Source organism: Geotrypetes seraphini, chromosome 10, assembly GCF_902459505.1.
Source record: "Geotrypetes seraphini chromosome 10, aGeoSer1.1, whole genome shotgun sequence".
NCBI classification, from domain to species: domain Eukaryota; kingdom Metazoa; phylum Chordata; class Amphibia; order Gymnophiona; family Dermophiidae; genus Geotrypetes; species Geotrypetes seraphini.
In genome coordinates, this window is record NC_047093.1 from 131,416,492 (window position 1) to 131,440,835 (window position 24,344).

Below are 24,344 nucleotides of genomic sequence, written 5' to 3' on the forward strand. Positions count from 1 at the left end.
AGACTGCATGGGTGTCAGACTGTTTGTCTTGGAGCTCGCAATCCAACCAAGGACCTCCAGGATCGCCGAATCCACTGTAGGTCAAACACGGCCAACGATGGGAGTCCTTAAGAGGCAGTCATCCATGTAAGGGTGTGCGAGCAGATCCATGTTTTGTAAAAAAGCTGGCATGACCACCATCACCTCAGCAAAGGTATGGGGAGCTGAGCCAGTCCATAGCTGAAAACTGGGAAGAAATTGTGGTTTGTTTGGTTTTTTTTAGTAGAATGTGAGGAACTCTCCCTGGGCCACCACTTCCATGACAGATCACACTGTCTGCATGTGAAAGTGTGGAAACATGAGAGCCACATTTACTTGCTGGAAATCCAGAACACGTGTCCGATCGTCTGAGCCTTTCTTTGGTACAATGAAGCATATATAGAATCTGCCTGAGCCTCAAAGTGCAGGCAGCCCTGGCACTAGAGCCTGAAAATCCAGCAAGCGTGGTACAGTGGCTTGCACCTTGAGTGCTTTGGCCGGTCGACCTGCGGAAGAGTCCACAAACCAATCCATCGGAGGCCAGGCAAATTCCAACTCATAGTCTGACCGAATAATATCAAAGACCCACCAGTCAGACGAAATGTGAGCCTAGGCCAGCAGGAAAACTGAAAGTCTGCCCCCTTCTGCAGAGGGGCACTCCTTAGCCCAAAATCATTGAGCCGCTGTGTGCGAAATGGGAGTCAGATGGCTGGGTTCACCAGTAGTTGGAGTACCGCTGCCAGGAGCTCTGGGAAATCTCTGAGACTTTGCATTCGTATACAGGTGAGTAGTAGTAGAAGTCCTTCCTTACTCTACCATCGCTATCCTTTCTAAAGAAATACAGACTGTTAGTAGCAACAGCACAGACAGACAGACTGACCTCGGAACTCTTCTCCACTTTCCTACCTTCAGATATCAACCTACTTGCTTCTCTCTTTCCCATCTCTTCAGCTTTTGCTGAAGTTCCTACCTTCTTCCAAATACTAAATCAGCCAACACGAGATATTTCCAGAATTTGTTTAAGGAGCAGGAAATCTGATTCTGTTCCTTTTAAAATTTCCAGAACTGTCTTCATACTATAATGCACCAGAGATCTGATCTTCCTGACAGAAGTCATATAACAAAGTCTACTAAAGAAACATGATAAGGAAACTGGCTGACTGTGTCCGTGTCTTGCTTTCCAGACATCCGTCACATTCAAGGATGTCGCTGCTTATTTCTTGGAGACGGAGTGGGACGTTCTGGGAGAATGGCAGAAAGAGTTGTACAAGAAGGTCATCAAGGAGATTCAAGACATCCTCATCTCACGAGGTAAATATACGTCCTCTTATCATCTATCACAGGTACATTATGGAATGAGGGCTGTTATTTTCTGAACCCTGCAGAGATCCCAGGGATTGGGTCCCATAATCATCTAAAAATTTTTACATAGAAACATGATGGCAGATAAAGGCCAAATGGCCCATCTAGTCTGCCCATCCGCAGTAACCATTATCTCTTTTTAACCTGGCTTTTGATGCCATCCCATATCCAATAGGAGCCAATGGAAGAAGCCTCTAGTATAAGGTCTTTCAACTTCAGTTGGAGTCTATCTTTCTTTCCTAAACTACAAAAATTTGGTACAGAAGGCCAGGGGAAGGATTTACTTAAAAGAGTGCACTATATAGCCCTCTTCAGATGGTAACAGATATCTCCAAGAAGACAGCGACTGCAATGTCTCCATCTAGGAGGGCCATGAAGAGAAATATCTGTACCAGCAAATCTCTAAGATTTATTCTTAATCAAGTGGCAATTTGTAGCTGCCTTTTTTTCTCTAACCTTTAAGCTTTGTCAGGCATTTTACTCAAATTCCAATAAAGAGAGATAGATATACACACCAGAGTAGCGGTCTCGAACTCACGGCCCACCAGGTACTATTTTGAGGCCCTCGTTATGTTTATCATAATCACAAAAGTAAAATAAAACCGTTTCTTGATCATATGTCTCTTTAGCTATAAATGACAATATTATTATTAAGACTTAGGCAAAAGGAAAGATTTATAAACTATAAAGAGTTTTACTTCATGCAAAATTGTCATTTCTTTAATAAGACATTCACTATTTTTTCTGAGGCCCTCCAAGTACCTCCAAATCCAAAATGTGGCCCTGCAAAGGGTTTGAGTTGGAGACCACTGCACTAGAGGCTGACCAAATTTTGTTTACAGTCCCAAAATTCGTTTTCTGCCTGGTTTCGGTTTTGACAGAAACTGACCATGTGTTTTTGGTGGGAGCTGAAACTTTGTGCCTCGTCCTGTTTTGTCTCCCTCCTCTCTAAAAATGAGTTGCCTTTACTCCCTTCCCACTTGTAGGTGCCCCCTTGGGCCTGTTTTACAATCCTTGGCGATTTATGGGGTGTGGTGAGGGCAAGAGCGATCCTTGGCTGTTCCTCCCCTGCTGGCTCTGCTCTCAAAATTGCCACAAACACATAGACACAGATGGAAATAGATGGAATTCAACAAATAGAAAGTAAATTTCATTTTCCTATTTCTTATTAACAGGTTATTTAATCATTAATCCTGATGTTGTATTCAAGATTAAAAAAGAAGATGAGAAATATTTTCCACAACACTGTGATTTGGAGGAAAAAGGAAACCCGAATGAGCCCACCAAGAGTAAGCAGGCTTTGCATTTTCAGAACATGATTGACATTAAACATTTAGGGGCCCTTTACTTAAGCTTAGATGGAAGTGGTGGATGCTGAATCCTTAGAAGCCCATATTATATGTTTGGGCTTCTTAGTATTTAGCATGCGCTAATTCCAATAGCATGCACTAAGGTTTAGTAAAGGGCCCATTAGAGACTTAAACTCTATTTCCTAGTTTATTATAATCAGATTCTTGGTGAATCCTAGATGTGTTTTCTTGTAACAGGGCTTCCAACTATAACATCCATTTTCTCGCTGAGCGTTCAACAAGAGGAGGATCTCCCCTTCATAAATCCTCCTGAATCAGAGACATCTGAACAGACCCATCTTTCTGTACCGAGTAAGTATAAAATTCCTCCTGCACATCTTTATTAAGGTCAGCTGAATCCATGTAGGAACTTGGTGGTGGTGAGAAGCTTTCATACTCTCTTCCCCTATTTTGATGAAGTAAGTGCACAGAAAGGCAGAGGGGGTCCTGGAGGTGGGATCAGGTCTATAAGACCCTTAACCTAGAATGTAAAGGGGTTGAGAAAGGGTTGGTGGTGGAGAGGCTTCCCCGTTGTTATGAGGGGGAACCTGACTAGTGAATGTGGTGCATTTTGACTTAGGCATGGAGAGTTTTATTTTTATTTAGATAATTTACTTATTTATTGGGATTTATTATCCACCTTGATGAAGAGATTCACCCAAGGCGGTGTACAGCAAAACATATTATAATTTTTTTAACAGCATAACAATACTAAAATGACCGAATATATACACAAATACAATCAATGAGGTAAACTTGGAAACTGTGAATTGACTAAATTAGACTATTGTAATTCTCTTTTACTTAACATCACTCTAAAAGAAAAAAGAAGGCTTCAAATAATACAAAATACGGCTATAAAACTTATCCGTAATGCCAAAAAATACAATCGCGTTCACCCCCTTACTGATTAACTCTCACTGGCTTCCAATCATTACATTACATTACATTAATGACTTCTATTCCGCCTGTACCTTTCAGTTCTAAGCAGATTACATCAAAAAGATAACTGGACATTTCCAGGAAGAGGAATACAATCAAAGACGTTGGGCCTAATACATCAAACTGATAGCTGGACGTTTTCAGGAAGAGGAATACATCAGCCATCACATTACTTTCAAAATACTTATTTTAGTCTTTAAAATTTTAATGAACCTCAATTTGTCTCCAGAATGCTCATTCCTCATAATACTTCCAGACCTCTTCGCTCAATGTCTCATAACTTTCTAACTGTTCCATCTTTGAAAATTATAGGCACCAGAAGACCCGATATTTTCTCGGTTATGACCCCTCAACTGTGGAATCCACTCCCCCAACACATTAGAGAAGAAAAAGATCTCAATTTTTTAAAAAAATTACTTAAGACTCATCTTTTTAAAGATGCATTCAACATTTAATTCTAGACCAATATTTTCTGGTTTAGTTTTTTACCTTCCCTTTTGTTTTTCAAGGTTTATTAATATTTGATGTATCGCTGAATCTGTTTACAAAGCGATGTACACAATTTAAAAAAGCATAAAATTATAGAGATACAAATTAAAAGTCATTAACATCCAATTTAAGACAAGGCAGACTTGAAATGGGAAGGAAAGAAGGGCAAAGATTACATCTGTTATATCTAGAAAAACAAATACGGGGAAAAACGTAAGGAAACGGGGGTAGGTAAAAAATTAAAAACTAAAAAAATTTTTAATATTGAGTATTAAAAGTATCTTTAAAAAGGTGAGTTTTTAAAGATTTTTTTAAAAGAAAGAAGATCTCTTCCATTTGTAATATGTTGTGGTAAAGAGTTCCACCATTGTGGGCCCATAACAGAAAACATGTCAGCTCTTCCCCCATTTTTGTTTCTTCTCTCTAACTAAGAATTGTAACTTTTTCCCTTTATCCATCACCAGTCTTGTCTGTCCTGGAGTTTGAAGTCTTAAGTTATTTGTTTGTCCACACATCCCTGTTTTTATGAAGTTGTACATCGCTTAGTATATTGAATAAGCAATTCATCAAGTATTAATAAAATCTTGAATCTTGAAATCTAGTAACTTGAAATAGGATCTGAAATACACACATTTAACAGTGATGTAGAACAATCACATAACAGAAATATGATAAATGTCTGTACGAAACAAACAGTCCCATAAGAGACAGCAAAGAAGAACGTTCTAATTAATTGACTGATTTGCAGGAACTTGTGTGCATTTTGGCCCTGATTCTATAAACTCCGCCTACTTTTAATTGATCTCTAGGCTTAATCAGTGCTGATACTGGCACTCGGCACCCCACAGTCGACCTTAATGTTTGTTTATTAAGAACTTTCTATACTGCATAACAGCCTAAAAGGATCTAAGTCAGGGATCTCTAAGTCCCTCCTTGAGGGCTGCAATCCAGTCAGGTTTTCAGGATTTCCCCCATGAATATGCATTGAAAGCAGTGCAAGTACATAGATCTCATGCATATTCATGGGGGAAATCCTGAAAACCCGACTGGATTGCGGCCCTCAAGGAGGGACTTTGAGATTCCTGATCTAAGTGGTTTACAATACACAATTCATATTCATGAAGAAAAGAACTCCATTAAAAATAGAAAGGGAAAGATTGAGAACAAAAGTTAAATTTTTATTTTTTATAAAATATCATAGCAAATATCTGAACAGTAACAATTCTAATAGTAAAACCGTAAAACACCGATCACAGTCCCAAACTCTGTTCTAAGTTGAGAAAGCCAATTGGGAAACAAATGTGCTTTTAAGTGTCTTTTAAAATATTGTTTATTGTTTATTTAGTTATTTGATTAAACGCTTTATCGATTCTACAAAGCGTTGTACAGAGTAAAAAATTTTTCCTTTAGACAAACAATATTACAGTTAATACATACTTTCTAAAAACTACAATGCGAACAATAATACATGCAAAGTTATTGTGGACGAACGAACAAAAGACACACAAGGTAAAGAGGGAGGAAATACAATAGCTATAGTAAATGGAAGAAACATTAATGGCAAGTACAAAAGGGCAGGGAGTTAAAAAAAAAAACAAAAAAAACCCTAAAATAAGACATCAGTTAAAATCAACTTTGAAATAAAATAAAACTTCAGTTAAAAGCATCTTTAAAAAGGAAGCATTTTAAGTTGCTTTTGAATGTTTTTAAATTATTTTCCATTTTTAAATAAAGCGGAAGAGAATTCCAAATCGTTGGGGCTGTTACAGAAAAAATGGTAGTACGGCGTGTGCCAATTATTTTTAATGAAGGGATATTAAGATTAAATTGGGATATGGATCTCAAAGATCTTGGTGGGTCATAAGGGATCAATAATCTGTCGATAAAAGCTGGAGAATTAGTTTGCATGGTTTTGAATGTCAAAAGGGCTATTTTATAAGTTATCCTATGTGAAATTGGCAACCAGTGGGCATCTTTTAGCAAAGGGGTAACATGATCGTACTTTGATGCTCTTGAAATTAACTTAATGGCCGTATTTTGAATTAACTGCAAACGTTTCAAGTCCTTATGATATATTCCTTTTAAAAGTGAATTACAATATAGGTGCATGGCCCAAATTGCCTACACTAAAGGTGGGTGTGGTTAAGGGGGGGGGCGGATCCTGGGCGTGGTTTTGAGTTGGGCGTCTCTTTGTGAATCAGGTGCCGTTAGGCTTTGATATTGGTGCCTATCTTTAGGCATAGAAGACCGTGGCATAAATTGGGGACATCTAAAGGTCAGAGTGCTGAGCGTGATTTGATAATGGTTGCTTAGGTTTGATGCCTGACTGTAGAATCGGGGCCTTTGTGCCGTTGTTGTTGTTTTCCTCCTCGCCTTCTAAGAATTCTTTTTTGGGTTGATATTTAAAACCATGCAACTGGATAGGAGAGGCTTCAACCTCATTAAACGGTGCATTAAGGCATCAATTCTTATCATGGGTCAAAAAGCCTTTTGTGAATATAATGATATTGCAGTTCACAGTGGGAATACAGTACTCCCCCGATATTCACGGGGGTTTCGTTCCGGGAACCCCCCGCGAATGCTGAAAAAATGCGAATACTGTTTTTAGCAGGGGGGGGGGGGAGACAGGAGAGGGCGGCCGGAGAAGCAGGAGAGAGCAGCTGGAGCGCCAGCGAGTGAAGGAAATCACTCGCAGTATGCTCCAACCGCCTCTTCCTGCACTAAAGTCGGGCCTCACCAATCGGGAGAAGGGTATAGATAGAGGATTACTATACAGGTCCTGGACCTGATGGGCCGCCGCGTGAGCAGACTGCTGGGCATGATGGACCTCTGGTCTGACCCAGCAGAGGCACTGCTTATGTTCTTATGCTGAGCTGCCCAGAAGGGAATATTCAGGGACACTGACCCGGACACCTTAAATATCCCCTCTGACTGCTCAGTTTTCTATAGTACTTGAGTATTTCCCCTATCTGTCCTGGCGGGCTCACAATCTATCTAATGTACATAAGAACATAAGAAGTTGCCTCCACTGGGTCAGACCAGAGGTCCATCGCGCCCAGCGGTCTGCTCCCGCGGTGGCCCATCAGGTCCATGACCTGTGAAGTGGTTCCTGACCATTTCTCTAACCTACCTCTGCTTCTATCTGTACCCCTCAATCCCCTTATCCTTTAGGAACCTATCTAAACCTTCCTTGAACCCCTGTACTGTGCTCTGGCCTATCACAACCTCTGGAAGCGCGTTCCATGTGTCCACCACCCGGGGCAATTTTTTTTTGGGGGGGTGGATTAAGTGACTTACCCAGGGTCACAAGGAACAGCGTGGCTTTGAACCCACAACCTCAGGGTGCTGAGGCTGTAGCTTTAACCACTGCGCCACGCTCAGAATTGGAGTCTAGAAATTTAACCGGGTAGGGGTGGTGTTCAGTCCACTACCCGCTTAGCTCACTGAGTAAAGTTAGGGCATTTCCATGGGTTAAATTTCACAAAGCATTAGTACACTCTAAGCTTTAGCAAAAGGGCCCCTTAATGATTTTAATTCTTTTATTATGATTGTAATTCAATATTTTAATTGTAAGCCCGTGAGATGTTTTGCAGATTCAGCTGTAGCAGGGACTGTCTTCTTCTTTGTGACTTTGTACAGCGCTGTGTACAATAGTAGTAGTCGTATATCAAGAATAAATGAACTTACTGGGGGCTGACGACCTCTCCAGCCCCGTCTCATTAAATACGAACACTTTAGCAGATCTCCAGTTGGTGATGTCAGGCAACAGAAGGTGGCAAATGTAAATGCTTCTAAATCAATCAATCTGTGTAAAAAGAAATAAAACAAACCTCCTGATGACCAGATCTGTTTGTAGCTCTTGAGGAAAGGACTTGCCCACTTCAGTAATAAGATAATCGGGGTCTGGGGTAATATTTTTTTAAACATATTGTACTAATGAAAACTATCATCCCGTAATAGGCTCCAACAGTATCAAGCCTGAGATTTTAATCCGGTTTGAGCAAGAGGGATTCAGGACTGACCCTCCAGGATCTGAGGAAAGAGGAAATCTGACCACCACAGACTCATGTGAGGAACTTCATGAAACAGGTGATGGAGTTTGAATTAAAACTAGTAATGACGGGATACAAACTTTTCCAATAAGTAAGACTCCTCCTCTGGATCTGGCACAATGAGAACGAGGTGTTATCATCACAGTCCCTCTTTTAACCTTTGCTGGGAGGATTATGGGGGTTTTCTAGTTCCCTTATTTTTACTTTTCTCCTTTCATTGTCAGGTCTGCTTTTCTATTTTATTTAATTTTGGGAAGGATACCTGTCCTGGGGAGCGAAAGGAGTTTCATGTCTAGAACATATTTTGGGGGATGATGGGGAGCTGTTGACCCGTGCAGATTTGCTAGCTAAGGTGGGGGGAAGACCTGGGGAGCGCAGTTCGCGTGTCTTCAAGTGGAGCATTATGTGGGATCCCTCGACAGAGCACAATTGCGCAAGCACTTGGGGGTCCGGCTGTGGGAGTTTTTTGCTCGGGAGGAGGGGGGTGTCCCTCTCGGTGTCTAGCATTCATGCTGGTTTGCAAGAGTTACAACCAGCCAAGGACTACCTGGGCATCCAGGGTAAATGGGAGGGGGAATTGGGACATTGGGATGTAGCCCGTACCTTGAGGGCGACGCCTGGGGTGACCCCATGTGCTTGGTTGAGGGAAAGATATTATAGGGTGACCTTACGCGCCTACTACACTTGTACGCAGTTGTATTACAGTGGCGGTTTCCCTACACCACCGTGTCATAAATGTGTTAGGGGGGGACACATTGTGACATGCCTTTTGGTCCTGTCCTATTATTCAGTGCTTCTGGAGGCGAAAAATCTCTTACATGTCAGGGTTAATTGGGAGAGCCTTGCACAGTACCCCGGCCCACTTTGTCTTGGATCTGCCAGAGGCTTTTGGCCATTTGCCTAGGGGGTATCGGGCTCTGTGCAGGAAGATGAGCTTACTGGCCTGGAAATGTATTCTTCAGTGCTGGACGGTCCCGGACCCTCCGGCGTTTTGGCATTGGCGGAACCAGTTTGCATCAGTTGGCCATCTGGGAGGCGCGAGATGCCGGAGGGGGCCAGGAAGCGAAAGATGTTCTTGAATATCTGGGAGCCATATCTGCAAGCCTTGCATCCAAAGGGCCGCAGTGCGGTCTTAAGATGGGTGTCCTAATTTGGGTGCTCAGATAGTCGGGCTGGGAGAGTAATGGCGAGTACTGGTGGGGCGGGGTGGAGAGTACCATTGGGGGGGAGGAGGGATTGGGGAGGGTAGGTGGGGGGAATGAAAGGTTCTGGCACTTAGTCACAGATAGGATAAGTGGACTTAGGTGGGGGAGGGGATGGTGCAGCATCTTCGGGGCTCATAAGAGTCCAGGGCCTCGGAGTGCTTTTCCGCCCGCATTAATCTCGCTCACCCTCTGTAGAGTAGGATGGGGGGGGAGTTTGGTTGAAGTTACTCTTCTTTTGTCCATGCTTGTTATATTATTGTATATGATACATCATTGTACTGTGCACCTTTGGGGTGCCCTAGCGTTGTATTTGCAGTTGTTTGCATCTAATTTGGGGGAAGGGGGCAGGGGGGTTATGCCTTCTCTTTTTCTTCTTCTCCCTCACCCTTTTCCCATGTTTCTCTCCTTTCTCTTCCTTTCCTTCTCTCCTTTCTCTTCCTTTCCTTTCTCTTCCTCTTCTGTCTCTCATCCTATTTGTGTTGAATGTCACGGTTCATTTTCCGAGCTACAGAGGGTCCTTAACTCCTTCCACCAGGACACTTGATTTTTCAGAGCTCATAATATTCCCCTCATCTCAGTATTAGCAAAATACTACTTTTCTTAGGTTCTAATCTCTCCTTTAAACCTGAAGCTATTTTTCCATTCTCTTTACAGGCAGCCAATGTTACACTGCAGAGAATACAACAGAGATCATGAAAATGGAAGAGGATCCCGACAGTGACCAACTGGAGGGAGTGGTTGAGGATACTAATACCAAGAGTGGTGAGCCAACAATTCCTTTATAATCAAATCCTTGCTAGTTGTTGTGGAGTATTTCTAAATTTTCACGTAGACACAAATACTATTCTGTTCAATATGTTGTATTATTTTTCTGTACATTATTTTGGGATTTTTTTTGTACATAATTCCCTTAAGTCAGGGGTCTCAAAGTCCCTCCTTGAGGGCCGCAATCCAGTCGGGTTTTCAGGATTTCCCCAATGAATATGCATGAGATCTATGTGCATGCACTGCTTTCAATGCTTATTCATTGGGGAAATCCTGAAAACCCGACTGGATTGCGGCCCTCAAGGAGGGACTTTGAGATCCCTGCCTTAAGTGTATACAGTGTGCATAATACTTTCAATAGCAGAAGTACTGCAAGAAGCAGCTGGTTAGACATTGCTTTACATTAGTATTTATTGATTGCTAATATGTCCCAGAAGGAGTTCAACGCGATGTACAATTTAGAATGTAATGCAATCCAGGGATTGTGTTATTTCAATAGGGTTCATGACACAGATAACTTGGTTTGTGTTCGTGTAGACATGTGATTATGGCATGTGGTTTGGAGAGAAGATTGGCTATATCTGGTGTTGTAGTCTTGATATTATGGTTTCTATTATGGGTGCCTCCTGGATTGTAGGGAGCTTGGTCAACTATCGAGATAGGACAGATACTGATATTCAGATGAGTTTAATGAGATTTTATACCCAGTTATATCAAAAAGAGCAGGGAGATAGAGGACAAGCTTTGGAAACCTTTCTGCAATGTTTGCATATCCCTCAGTTGACTGGGGAGAATCAAAGGGAATTGAGTAAACCTATTACCCCTTTGGAAGTTTTAGGGGTGATTAAACAATTGAAACTGGGCAAGTCGCCAAGTATAGATGGTTTTATGGGTCTCTTTTATATAAGAAATTTTCAGAGATTTGGGGAGACCTCATAGCGAGAGTGGCTAATGGGGTGCAAGAAGGGGGGTCCTTGCCTCCTTCCATGGGGGAAGCAGGGATTACAGTTTTGTTAAAGCTGGAAAAAGATCTCACAGGCTGTGGATCATATAGACCTATCTCACTATTAAATATAGATGTTAAGATTATAGCAAAGGTTTTGGCAAATAGGTTGGCCGGAGTACTCCCAAGACTTGTCCATGTTGACCAATCAGGCTTTATTATGTGATGGCAGGTGCAGGATAATATCCGTCGTACTTTGCATTTGATTTGGCATGCAAAGAGGCATCCAGAGAAAACAGCGTTAGAAACATAGAAATATGACGGCAGAAAAGAGCTATAGCCCATCAAAGTCTGCCCACTCTTCTGACCCACCCCATTAAGTCTGAGTGCTGATGACCTAGTTCCTTAACTCTACCCTCGTAGGGATCCCACGTGTATGTCCCATTTATTCTTAAAGTCAAGCACGCTAGTGGCCTTGATCACCTGCATTGGAAGCTTGTTCCAGTGATCTACTACCCTTTCTGTGAAGAAATACTTCCTGGTGTCACCATTAAATTTCCCTCCTCTGAGTTTGAGCGGATGCCCCCTTGTGACCGAGGGTCCTTTGGGAAAGAAGATGTCGTCTTCCACCTCGACACGTCCTGTGATGTATTTAAATGTCTCAATCATGTCCCCCCTTTCCCTGCATTCCTCTAGAGTGTAGAGCTGCAATTTGTTTAGTCTTTCTTCGTATGGGAGACCTTTAAGCCCGGAGATCATCCTAGTGGCCATCCATTGAACCGACTCAACTCTAAGCACGTCTTTATGGTAATGTGGCCTCCAGAATTGCACACAGTATTCCAGATGAGGTCTGACCATGGTTCTGTATAGTGGCATTATGACTTCAGGTTTGCGGCTGATGAAGCTTCTACTGATACATCCCATCATTTGCCTTGCCTTGGATGAGGCCTTCTCTACTTGTTTGGCAGCCTTCATGTCTGCACTGATGATTACTCCCAAGTCTCGTTCTTCTGAAGTCCTAGCTAATGTTTCTCCATTTAAGGTGTAAGTTTTGCATGGATTTCCACTGCCGAGATGCATGACCTTACATTTCTTAGCGTTGAAGCCCAGCTGCCATGTCGAGGACCAGTTTTCCAATGTAAACAGATCCTGCGTCATACTATCCTGCAGATTGCTTTCACTTACTATATTACATATTTTGGCGTCATCGGCGAATAATGTTACTTTACCCTGAAGCCCTCGGGACAAGTCCCTTATGTTGGCCATTGATGCAGAGAAGGCCTTTGATAGGGTAAATCGGGACTTTTTATGGGTTGTGATGCAAAAAATGAGCCAGGGACCTGTCTTTTGCTCTTGGGTTCAGGCTTTATATATTCGACCTAGAGCTTGTTTAAAGATTAATGACTCTTATACGGATTTCTTTCAGATCGGGAGGGGAATGAGACAGGGTTGCCCCCTATCATCCCTTTTATTTGCTATTTCGGTGGAGCTTTTGGCAGTGTATATTAGGGAGCATCCAGATCTGAGGGGAATATGGGCAGGAGGCCAGGACCACAGGATAGCATTATTCATAGACAATATTTTACTCTATATGAGGGATCCGGAGACTACACTTCCGGTCATAATGGATGTTCATCAACAATATGGAGCATTAGTGGAATTTAAGGTCAACATGAACAACTCCGAGTTTATGGGAGTACATCTGAGCGATGAGGATGAAGAAAGGATAGGGGTGGTATTTCCTTTTAAAATTGATGGGCCTCAAATTAGATATTTGGGGATTTACCTACCACGTCAATTGAACCAGTTGTCTCAGTGTAATTACGAGCGGATATTGCGGCAGGTACGGTCTGATCTTCAAAGTTGGAAGGAGTTATGGCTGCCTTGGTGGGGTAAGATAGCTGTATTGGAGATGAATGTTTTGCTACGGCTCTTGTTCCAATCTCTACCCATGCAGATGCCAAAAGGACTCTTACACAAGTTACAGAGGGAATGTTCTACATTTATTTGGAGGGGAGCAAATCCCCTAGATTGGGGAGGAAAACTCTTTGGGCTACAAGGGAACAAGGGGGTAAAGTTGTTTCTAATTTGCAGTGGTACTATCAAGCTGCACAATTGAGGTTTATTTTAGATCAGTCAATTTCAGATACCAACCCTGGGGTGCAGCTTGAACAATCCTTTGTGGGCCCCCAGCCCTTAAAACGATGGATGTGGGCTTCATATCCTACTTGGGAGAGATTACGCCAAGTGACCAACCCTTATGTGCATAATTTGATAGAACTTTGGGGGAAATTGAGAATGAAGGGGTAGGATATCCACTCTAGCTGTTCTTAGGGAAGAACCAACCTTTGCTGTGGGGAGGGACAGTGGGGTTTATGCTAGATGGGAAGAGTTAGGTCTCCAGGTGTTTAGCGATTTCCTATCTGGAAGTCGGATAATAGCTTTCCCTGTCCTACAGGATCATTATCAGATCCCTTCTGGGGATTTTCTGCAATATATGTAACTCCGTCATTTCATGCAGCGGCAAGGCTGGTTGGATTCTCCTTCAGTACCCTCAGAGTATTTAGAAAATTTATGGGTCTTATTGGGTAGAGTGCCAAGGCCGATTTCAGTGATGTATGCTTACTTTCAGGGAGGGGAGAAGTTTAGTTGTCCTTCTAAAGCAACTTGAATCAATCCTTTACAAAAATCCAATGGTGTACCATTTGTTTGGAGGTCCAACAGGCATTGGTGCAGGAAAATGCATACAAGGTACTGTCTAGATGGTATCTTTCCCCAACATGTTTACACACTATTTATCCCTCGGTGGTAGATAAATACTGGAGATGTGGTATACAGGGGGAACATTTACACATTTGGTGGGCCTGCGCATGTATTCAAAATTTCTGGACTCAATTGACGACACAGTTGACAAACTGGATTGGAGTTGTTGGGGCTCACTAATAAGAGATGTTTGAAGTGGCAAAGCCGTTTGCTCCGCCAAGGGTTGGTGGCGGCTGAATGCCTAATTGCACTGCATCGGAAAGATCAGGAGGCACCCTCCATAGTTGAGTGGCAGGCCCGTCTACAATGTCTAATTCATTTGGAATGTATAACGACTAAACGTAAAGGACTTTGAGACCCAATGTAAGGTCTGGTTGTTGATTCTGCAGAAAATCAGTAGCTAATTGATGCTGTTTAATTTGGGGAGGGGGGTTGCTCTCAAACAATTGATGTCTGTGTGTTAACAGAGAGAAGAGATGGGGTGGGATGGGAGGGCTGGGGAACTAGATAATTATGGATGATATGGGGTGCGCAGTTTCTATTGTTTGATGATAGAAACATAGAAACATAGAAGATGACGGCAGAAAAGGGCTACAGCCCATCAAGTCTGCCCACTCTGCTTACCCACCCCCTGTCTATGCCCTAATGACCCAATTTCCTTATCTTGACCCTCGTAGGGATCCCACATGGGTATCCCATTTATTCTTAAAGTCTGGCACGCTGTCTGCCTCGATCACCTGCACTGGAAGCTTGTTCCAATGATCAACCTCTCTCTCTGTAAAGAAATACTTTCTGGTGTCGCCATGAAATTTTCCGCCCCTGATGATGATGTACTTATGAGCGATATATCTTGCTTGCTGTCGAGTATGCAACAATTTTTTTTTTCTTTATGTCTTGTGTATTGCACAATTTGTTAGTTGGTGTGATTTGGTCCTATTTTGTTGCTGTTCATCCTGAAGTTTGCTTATTGTTCTTTTCTTGAAAATCTTAATAAAAATGTATTGAAACAAACAAAAGATTTTGCGCAGAGGTTCGTCGTAATCCCAGTCTCTCCCGTCCGGTTGATCGCTGTGAGAGCGACTCTTACACATGCGCAGAGCCGGAAGGGGAAGCCCAAACAGCTGAACGGCAGGGGAAGCCTCCTGCCATTCAGCTATTCAGGGCAGGAAATCTTTTTCTCTTAATGGGCACAGATGCTGTGTATATTACATACGCACAATATCTGCCCCATTAAAAAAAGAACCCCCCCCCCCCTCTGCTGATGACGGCCCTCCCTGACGAACAGACACAGGTGAGCCCCTGTGCCAGTGAAAATTTGTAGAAAGGATGCCTACTCCTTCTGGCCATGCCGACCCCACCCCACGCAATAAAAAATTGGCATGAGGGATGCCCGGGTAGGGGGTGAGGGAGGTTTAGGGGAGCATCTGTTGGTAGGAGGGAGTGGGCATCCTTCCTGCCTTTTTTTTTGGGGGGGAGAAGAGGTTGAGGGGAGGGAATGGTTTGGAGGGATGGCACCTGGTGCAGGGTGTGGGCCTCTGTTGATGGGAGGGAGTGGATATCCCTCCTGCCAATTTTCGCTGGTGCGGGGGGAGGGGTTGGTCCCTGGTGCCGAGTCATCAGGGGGATGTCGGGGAGGTCCGTCATCAGCGAGCGGGGGGGGCTTTTTTTCTTTTTTAATGGGGCAGATATTGTGCATGTGTAACGCACACACAGCATAAGTGCTCATTAATAATAAAAAGTTTGGCATGTTATAAATATTTTTGTATCGGTGGGACAGCGATCACTTTATTTTTGTGCATCGGGAAGCTATGTTAGAGCATCAGTCGCTCTGCCTGTTTATGTGGCATTTCAATATAAATGAGCTTATTTGCATGGCCGGGGTGGAGAATGAGCAGTCCTGCAGAAAACCACGTGATGAGCCATTTTCTGCGTCAGGTTAGCAAATCCGTTCGTCCAAAAACTGGTTTAGCGACAATCGTTTGAGGATCACTGACTTTAGTGGAAGCTGAAAATTTGTGCTTCATCCTGTTTGTCTGTCTCCCCTCTAAATAGAAGTTGCCTTGACTCCCTTCTCACTTGTAGGTGCCCCCTTGGGCCTATTTTACAATCCCTGGCAGTCTATGGGGTGTAGTGAGGGCAAGAGCGTTGGTCTCAAAATTGCCACAGAGACAAAGACACTCGTGGAAATAGATGGAATTCAACAAATAGAAAGTAAATTTCATTTTCCTATTTCTTATTAACAGGTAATTTAATCGCTAATCCTGATGTTATATTCAAGATTATATTCAAGCACCTGGAGTACTGTGTTCAGTATTGGTCACCGTACCTTAAGAAGGATATGGCAATACTTGAGAGGGTCCAGAGGAGAGCGACACGAATGATTAAGGGCATGGAAAACCTTTCATACACTGAAAGATTGGAGAGCCTGGGGCTCTTCTCCCTGGAAAAGCGGAGCCTCAGAGGAGACATGATAGAGACCTACAAGATCATGAAGGGCATAGAGAGAGTAGAGAGGGACAGATTCTTCAAACTTTCAAAACATAGAAGAACAAGAGGGCATTCGGAAAAGTTGGAAGGAGACAGATTCAAAACGAATGCTAGGAAGTTTTTCTTTACCCAGCGTGTGGTGGACACCTGGAATGCGCTTCCAGAGGACGTAATAGGACAGAGTACGGTACTGGAGTTCAATAAAGGATTGGACAATTTCCTGCTGGAAAAAGGAATAGAGGGGTATAGATAGGGGTCTACTGCGCAGGTCCTGGACCTGTTGGGCCGCCGCGTGAGCGGGCTGCTGGGCGCGATGGACCTCGGGTCTGACCCAGTGGAGGCATTGCTTATGTTCTTATGATAAATATTTTCCGCAACACTTTGAATTGGAGGAAAAAGGAAACCCGAATGAGCCCACCAAGAGTAAGCAGGCTTTGCATTTTCAGAGCACGATTGACATTAAACATTTAGGGGCCCTTTACTTAAGCTTAGATGGAAGTGGTGGATGCTGAATCCTTAGAAGCCCATATTATATGTTTGGGCTTCTTAGTATTTAGCATGCGCTAATTCCAATAGTATGCACTAAGCTTTACCCCCTCTTCTATTAAACTGCACTAGCAGTTTTTAGTACAGAGAGCCGCTCTGAATGGCCCGTGCTGCTCCCAACGCTCCTAGGAACTCTATGAGCGTCGAGAGCAGCGCGGACCATTCAGCACGGCTCCCCCGTGCTAGAAACTGCTAGCACAGTTTAACAGAAGAGGCCCTTAGCAAAAAGGGCCCACTAGAGACTTAAAATCTATTTCCTAATTTATCATTGTCAGATTCTTGGTGAATCCTAGATGTGTTTTCTTGTAACAGGGTTTCCGATTGTGACATCCGTGTTCTCGCTGAACGTTAAACAAGAGGAGGATCTCCCCTTCATAGATCCTCCTGCATCAGAGACATCTGAACAGACTCATCGTTCCGTACTGAGTAAGTTTCAAGTTTTATTATTTTTTAATATACCGACCATCAGCATGTATCTGGCCGGTTTACAATGCTAAAAAAAGAAAATAAAAGGTAAATTTCTCCTGCACATCTTTCTTTAACTGATTTATAAACAATCTGAAAATTGGAATGACGAGTGAGGTGATTTGCAGACGACACCAAACTGTTCAAAGTTGTTAAAATGCATGCGGACTGTGAAGAATTGGAGGTGGACCTTAGGAAATTGGAAGACTGGGCGTCCAAGTGGCAGATGAAATTTAATGTGGACAAACTCATATTGGGAAGAACAACCTGAATCACAGTTACTGGATGCTAGGGTCCACCTTGGGGGTTAGCGCCCAAGAAAAGGATCTGGGTATTATCGTAGACAATACGATGAAACCTTCTGCTCAATGTACGGTGGCAGCCAAAAAAGCAAACAAGATGCTAGGGATTAATTAAAAAGGAATGATTAACAAGATTAATGATATTATAATGCTTCTGTAGCGCTCCATGGTGCGACCTCACCTGGAGTATTGCGTTCGGTTCTGGTCTCCTTATCTCAAGAAAGCTATAGCGGCACTAGAAAAGGTTCAAAGAAGAGCGACCAAGATGATAAAGTGGATGGAACTCTTCTCGTATGAGGAAAGATTAAAAAGGCTAGGAAAAGAGATGGCTGAGGGGAGATAGGATTGAAGTCTACAACGGGTACAAGTGGATCGATTTTTCACTCCGTCAAAAATTACAAAGATTAGGGGGACACTCGATGAAACTGCAGGGGAAATACTTTTACAACCAATAGGAGGAAATATTTTTTCCCTCAGAAAATAAATTAATCTCTGAAACGCATTGCCAGAGGTTGTGGTAAGCGTAGATAGCGTAGCTGGTTTTAAGAAAGGTTTGGACAAATTCCTGGAGGAAAAGTCCATAGGGTTCATAGACAAAACCGCCGAAGACAAAGGCGCGCCCCGACAACTGAGCGCAAGACGGAAGCGCGCGCCGAAGAAAAAGAGTGTTTTCAGGGGCTCTGACAGGGGGTTTTGTTGGGGAACCCCCCCCACATTACTTAATACAGATCGCGGCGGCGTTGTGAGGGGTTTGGGGGGTTGTAACCGTCCTCATTATACTGGAAACTTAACTGTTTCCCTGTTTTTTAGGGAAAAAGTGAAGTTTTCAGTAAAATGTGGGGGGGTCACAACCCCCAAACCCCCACAACGCCCCCACAATGCAGCGTGATCTGTATAAAGTAAAGTGGGGGGGTTCCTCCCCAAGCCCCCCGTCGGAGCCCTTTAAAACAGTCATTTTTTTCGGCACGCACCTTTATCCCGGCGCGCTTTTGACCCAACACCGTCCATAGTCCTCCAAAGGAGCCCAGAAACGGGTTACAAAGTACATCCATAATATAATCGAGATAGGACAGAGATGACATAATTTACAATATAGACATGACAATAAAACATATACATTAAGTAGTATCTGGTGATATTAGATGGCGTAGGTGTGTTGACTCTGAATGACATTTCTGGATGCATGTCCTTAAGGCGTTGGGTTTGTAATAGAGAGCTGCACGGGAACGGGGACGGCGGGAATCCCGCGGGTTCCCGCCTTGGGTCGCGGGGATCCCGTGGGGACGCCCCCTAGGGTCGCGGGATTCCTGCGGGGTTGGATCGCAGTGCACTCGAGCCGCGAGGCTAGTCTTCTCCTTACCTGCCCTGCCGCAGCACACAGCCAAACGAAAGTCTTCCTGATGCCAGCGCTGACGTCGGAGGGAGGGCTCAAGCAAAGCCCTCCCTTCCTCCGACGTCAGCGCTGACATCGGGAAGACTTCCGGTCGGCTGTGTGCAGCAGGACAGGTAGGAAGAAGGCAATGGCGTACGAAAGAGGAGGGGGGGCGGTGTGCCCCGGGGAGTGTGCACAGCCAGTCAGGTCCCCCGATCGACCGACAACAGGACCGGCCGACAAACCTCCCTGCCCTGTAGCCGCAAATCTAAATTACCTCTTACAGCAGCTTCACTACTCCAGATTTGTCCGACCGAGCCTGTTCTGTTGTCGGTCGGGTGTGGAAGTGCCACAAAGGTAAGGGGCAGGGAGGGAGGAAAGGTGGAGTGGAGAAGAAAAGACGCTTAAGGGAAATGGGTAAAACTGAGGGGGGAGAAGGCCGCTGAAAGCACTGGGGAAGACAAAGGGGTGGAGAAGGACGCTGAAAGGACATGGGGAAAACGGGAGGAGGGGGGAAGGACCCTGACAACACATGGGGAAGACAGAGGGGGGAGAAGGACCCTGAAAGCACTGGGGAAGACAAAGGGGTGGAGAAGGCTGCTGAAAGGACATGGGGAAGATGGGGGGGAGAAGGACACTGAAAGGAAATGGGGAAGAGGGAGTGGGGAGAAGACGTTGGCAGGGAAGAAGACAGAGGTGCCAGACTATGGGGAGAGCGGAGGGAAAAAGATGGGTGCCAGACCAATTTGGAAGGGGGGAGAAAGGGAGAGGCACAGTAACAGAGCAAATGGAAGACGTAGAGAGAAGAGAGACAGTGGATGGAAGGAATTGAATGCAAACATGAGGAAGCAGAAACCAGGCAACAAAGGTAGGAAAAAAATTCTATTTCTTTTTTTTTTTTTTTTGCTTCAGGATAAAGTAGTATATTAGTTGTGTTGATAAAAATTTATAAACATTAGAGGTTCTGGTAGAAACCCGTTTACAAAGTATGTATTCTTTCCAATTAATATTTCCAAATTAATAAAGTCTTTTTGCTTATTTTTAAATGGGTTTCTACCAGAGCCTTTAATTCAGTAGCATAATTAAATGAAATATCTATTTCTGAAGTTTATAGGGACGGGCGGGGACGGAGGAGATTCCTCGCGGGGACGGAGGGGATTCCTCGCGGGGACGGGTGGGGACGGAGGGATTCCTCATGGGGACGGGTGGGAGTCCTCACGGGGACGGGTGGGACTTTGGCGGGGACGGGTAGGATTTCTGTTCCCGCGCAACTCTCTAGTCTGGAGAGGTTAAAAGAAAGCAAACAAAAACACTGTGGAGAAGATGTCCTAGAAGCAGGCTTTATTGAAGATACAGTCATTTAATCCACATGATAAAATGTCTAGGACCCAAATGATAGGAATTATGGACCCAACACGGTCCGTGTTTCGACTACCCTGTCTTCCTCAGGGGTCCTACAGATAAAAAGTTGAGTGAAATATATTTTGGAATGATACGCAGTTTATTTGTGAATAAACGTGTGGTACTTTAGGTAGTGAAAAGTCAGAGAAAGTACTACATAAATGTGTGATGGTGAGGAATCGTAAGAAGTGTATGAAAAATGTCCCCCAGTTGGTAAAAAAACATGATGTCCCCCAGTTGATGAAATACATAGTATAAAACACATTGATATAATGAATATAAAGTAGATAGCATTAACATAAATAACTTAATAGATTGGGTGGAGAAATAGATTACAGGACAAATATGCAAAAAAAGATCTACAATAAAATCCATGTAATTGAAGGGGATATACTAAGATGGATAGCCAATTGGCTGGAGAGCAGATTGCAGAGGGTAAGCATAAATGTGAAGTTCTCGAACTGGGAAAAGGTGACAAGCGGTGTGCCCCAGGGCTCGGTCCTTGGGCCAATCTTATTCAATATATTCATAAATGACCTGGAAGAGGAAACAACAAGTAATATAATCAAGTTCGCAGATGACACGAAACTATGTCGGTCAGCTGGATCACAAATGGACAGTGAAGAACTCCAGAGAGATTTGAAGCAGCTAGAGAAATGGGCGGAAAAGTGGCAGATGAAGTTCAATATAGAAAAATGCAAAGTGATGCACCTGGGCATGAAAAACAAGGAACATGAATATAAAATGTTAGGTGTGGCATTGGGCAAGAGCGAACAGGAAAGGGACCTGGGGATACTGATAGACGGGACTCTGAAACCGTCGGCACAATGCACAGCGGCGGCAAAGAAAGCCAACAGGATGTTGGACATGATAAAGAAGGGAATCACGAGTAGATCGGCGGACGTCATAATGCCGCTTTACAGAGCAGTGGTCAGGCCACACCTGGAGTATCGTATCCAACACTAGTCTCCCTACCTAAAGAAGGATATAACCCTGCTGGAGAGTCACAAAGCTAGTAAAAGGTATGGGAAATTTGAGCTACAAAGAACGCCTCAGAAAACTGAGCTTGTTCACCCTTGAGAAGAGAAGACTGCGTGGGGATACGATAGAGACATTTAAAATACTAAAAGGATTTGACAAAATAGAGCAAGAAGCATCGTTAGTCACGTTGTCAAATGTGACTCGGACGAGAGGTCACGGACTGAAATTGAGAGGCGACAGGCCCAAGACAAATGTCAGGAAGTTCTGTTTCACACGGCGAGTGGTGGATGCTTGGAACGCTCTCCCGGAAGAGGTTGTGACGGAGACCTCCATTATGGGATTCGAGGGCAAGTTGGATGCACACCTCCTTGCAAATCACATTGAGGGATACAGGTAAGCAAGGTCTCATCAGGAAGCACCTAGTTAAGCCTCCGCGTGTGCGGGTCGCCGGACTAGATGGACCAAGGGTCTGATTCGGTGAAGGCGTTTCTTTTGTTTTTATGTTCTAAATATGGTGTAATGAGGAAAACGTCTGGGACACTGTGCTACCGGGAAACAAGCTATACCGCAGAAACAGAGTGGGTCAAAAAGGTGGTATTTCTTTATATGTCAAAGAGGGAATTGAGTCTACCGGAGAGAACACGTCGGAAACGATTCCTCACCATCACACATTTATGTAGTACTTTCTCTGACTTTTCACTACCTAAAGTACCTTTCACTTATCAATTTATTTTATGCATCACATATGTATTATATCATACTAGTCTTTAAGCCCGTTACATTAACGGGTGCTAGAATAGATGTATCTGTCTGTCTGTGTTTCTTTATCTCTCTCTCCTTGGCCGCTGTCTGTATCCTTCTGTCTCCCCCTCCCCCCCGAGCAAAGCTGTCTGCCCCCAGCACCCACCTCCCCCCCAAATGCCTCTCCATGGCCCTCTTCTGTCTTCCCCCCCAGAGCAAAGCTGTCTGTCCCCAGCACACCTCCCCCCAAAGCAGCCCCCTTTCCCTATCTCTCCATGGCCCCTTCTGTCTCCCCCCAGCACACCCCTCCCCCCAAAGCAGCCCCCTATCCCTCTCTCTGTCTCTCCATGGCCCCTTCTGTCTTCCCCCCCAGAGCAAAGCTGTTTGCCCAAAGCACACCCCTCCCCCCAAAGCAGTCCCCTTTCCTTCTCTTGCTGACTCTCTCTCTGGCCCCCTTTCTCTGTCTGTCTTTCTGTCCCTCTCCCTGCCCCTGTGTCTTTCTTTCTTTCTTTCTTTCTCCCTCCCTCCCGCTGTGCAGCAGCATTTCCATCCCACTTCCCTATGCAGCAGCAACAGCATTTCCCTCCTATCCCCCCCTTTTCCTGTGTAGAAGCAGTAGCAGCATTTTCCCCCCACTCCCCCTTTCCCTTCTCTTACCTTCCCTTCCCTGCTCCGTTCGGCCCCTCCCCCTTCTTTTACTGCCGTTGTCGATCCGGCCTGCTCCTGACCCTCCCACCGCCGACAAACCTCGGGGCTCCAGCCGCGTAGGCAGCACTTTAAACACGCTGCTTCGCGGCCTTCTACTGGCGATTTCCTCTGCCGCGTCTGTCTCCGATGATGTCATCAGAGACGCGGCAGAGGATATCGGCAGAGAAGGGCGCGAAGCAGTGTGTTTATAGTGCTGCCTACGCCGCTGGAGCCGGGAGGCGACGGAGAGGGCAGGGGGTGCTAGCGGCCGGCAGCCACCGCTCCACAGATGGGAGAGCAGGGAAGGGCGCGCATGTGAACTTGTCTTGCCTCGCGCGAGGCCAGACCGTAAGCCGCGCATGCGCACTTCCTATGGGTCACTTCAGCTTATGGAAAACGGACGCACGCATAGGAAGTGCGCATATGCGGCTTACCGTTTTATTATATTAGATGCACTTTGGTTTTGTTATTTGGCAATTCATTCATTCATTATTTTTAACACAGAACACACTCTTTAGTGTTACCACTCGAGTACACACCTCGAGTTTATATATTTTTGCCTCAGTCACCTTTAAGTCTGGAAGATTATCTCCCCCTTGACTGAAACTTCGTTCTATCCCCACCCCTTAGTTACCCACCCCACCCCAGTAAAGTTAGAGTTTCTCAAGTTATTTTTATCTACTCCCCCTTTTGACATCACACCCTGGGCTCCGCCTCTCTTTAATCACGTTACTTTTACTCTAGACTCCCCCCTTTTGACATCACACCCTGGGCTCCGCCTCTCTTTAATCACGTTACTTTTACTCTAGACTCCCCCCTTTTGACATCACACCCTGGGCTCCGCCTCTCTTTAATCACGTTACTTTTACTCTAGACTCCCCCCTTTTGACATCACACCCTGGGCTCCGCCTCTCTTTAATCACGTTACTTTTACTCTAGACTCCCCCCTTTTGACATCACACCCTGGGCTCCGCCTCTCTTTAATCACGTTACTTTTACTCTAGACTCCCCCCTTTTGACATCACACCCTGGGCTCCGCCTCTCTTTAATCACGTTACTTTTACTCTAGACTCCCCCCTTTTGACATCACACCCTGGGCTCCGCCTCTCTTTAATCACGTTACTTTTACTCTAGACTCCCCCCTTTTGACATCACACCCTGGGCTCCGCCTCTCTTTAATCACGTTACTTTTACTCTAGACTCCCCCCTTTTGACATCACACCCTGGGCTCCGCCTCTCTTTAATCACGTTACTTTTACTCTAGACTCCCCCCTTTTGACATCACACCCTGGGCTCCGCCTCTCTTTAATCACGTTACTTTTACTCTAGACTCCCCCCTTTTGACATCACACCCTGGGCTCCGCCTCTCTTTAATCACGTTACTTTTACTCTAGACTCCCCCCTTTTGACATCACACCCTGGGCTCCGCCTCTCTTTAATCACGTTACTTTTACTCTAGATTCCCCCTTTTTGA

The 24,344-nt window shown here is 44.5% G+C and overlaps 1 protein-coding gene across 1 annotated transcript in view; it reads left to right on the forward strand.

Annotated features, from left to right (window-relative positions):
- Window positions 1–24,344, forward strand: part of LOC117367634 (zinc finger protein 708-like) — a 33,128-nt gene that overhangs the window by 3,239 nt on the left and 5,545 nt on the right. The window contains exons 2-7 of the mRNA XM_033960393.1: window positions 1,203–1,329; window positions 2,556–2,669; window positions 2,928–3,041; window positions 8,121–8,249; window positions 10,072–10,179; window positions 17,234–17,347. Coding sequence (XP_033816284.1) covers window positions 1,203–1,329; window positions 2,556–2,669; window positions 2,928–3,041; window positions 8,121–8,249; window positions 10,072–10,179; window positions 17,234–17,347 — 706 coding nt within the window. The remainder of the gene's footprint in view (window positions 1–1,202; window positions 1,330–2,555; window positions 2,670–2,927; window positions 3,042–8,120; window positions 8,250–10,071; window positions 10,180–17,233; window positions 17,348–24,344) is intronic.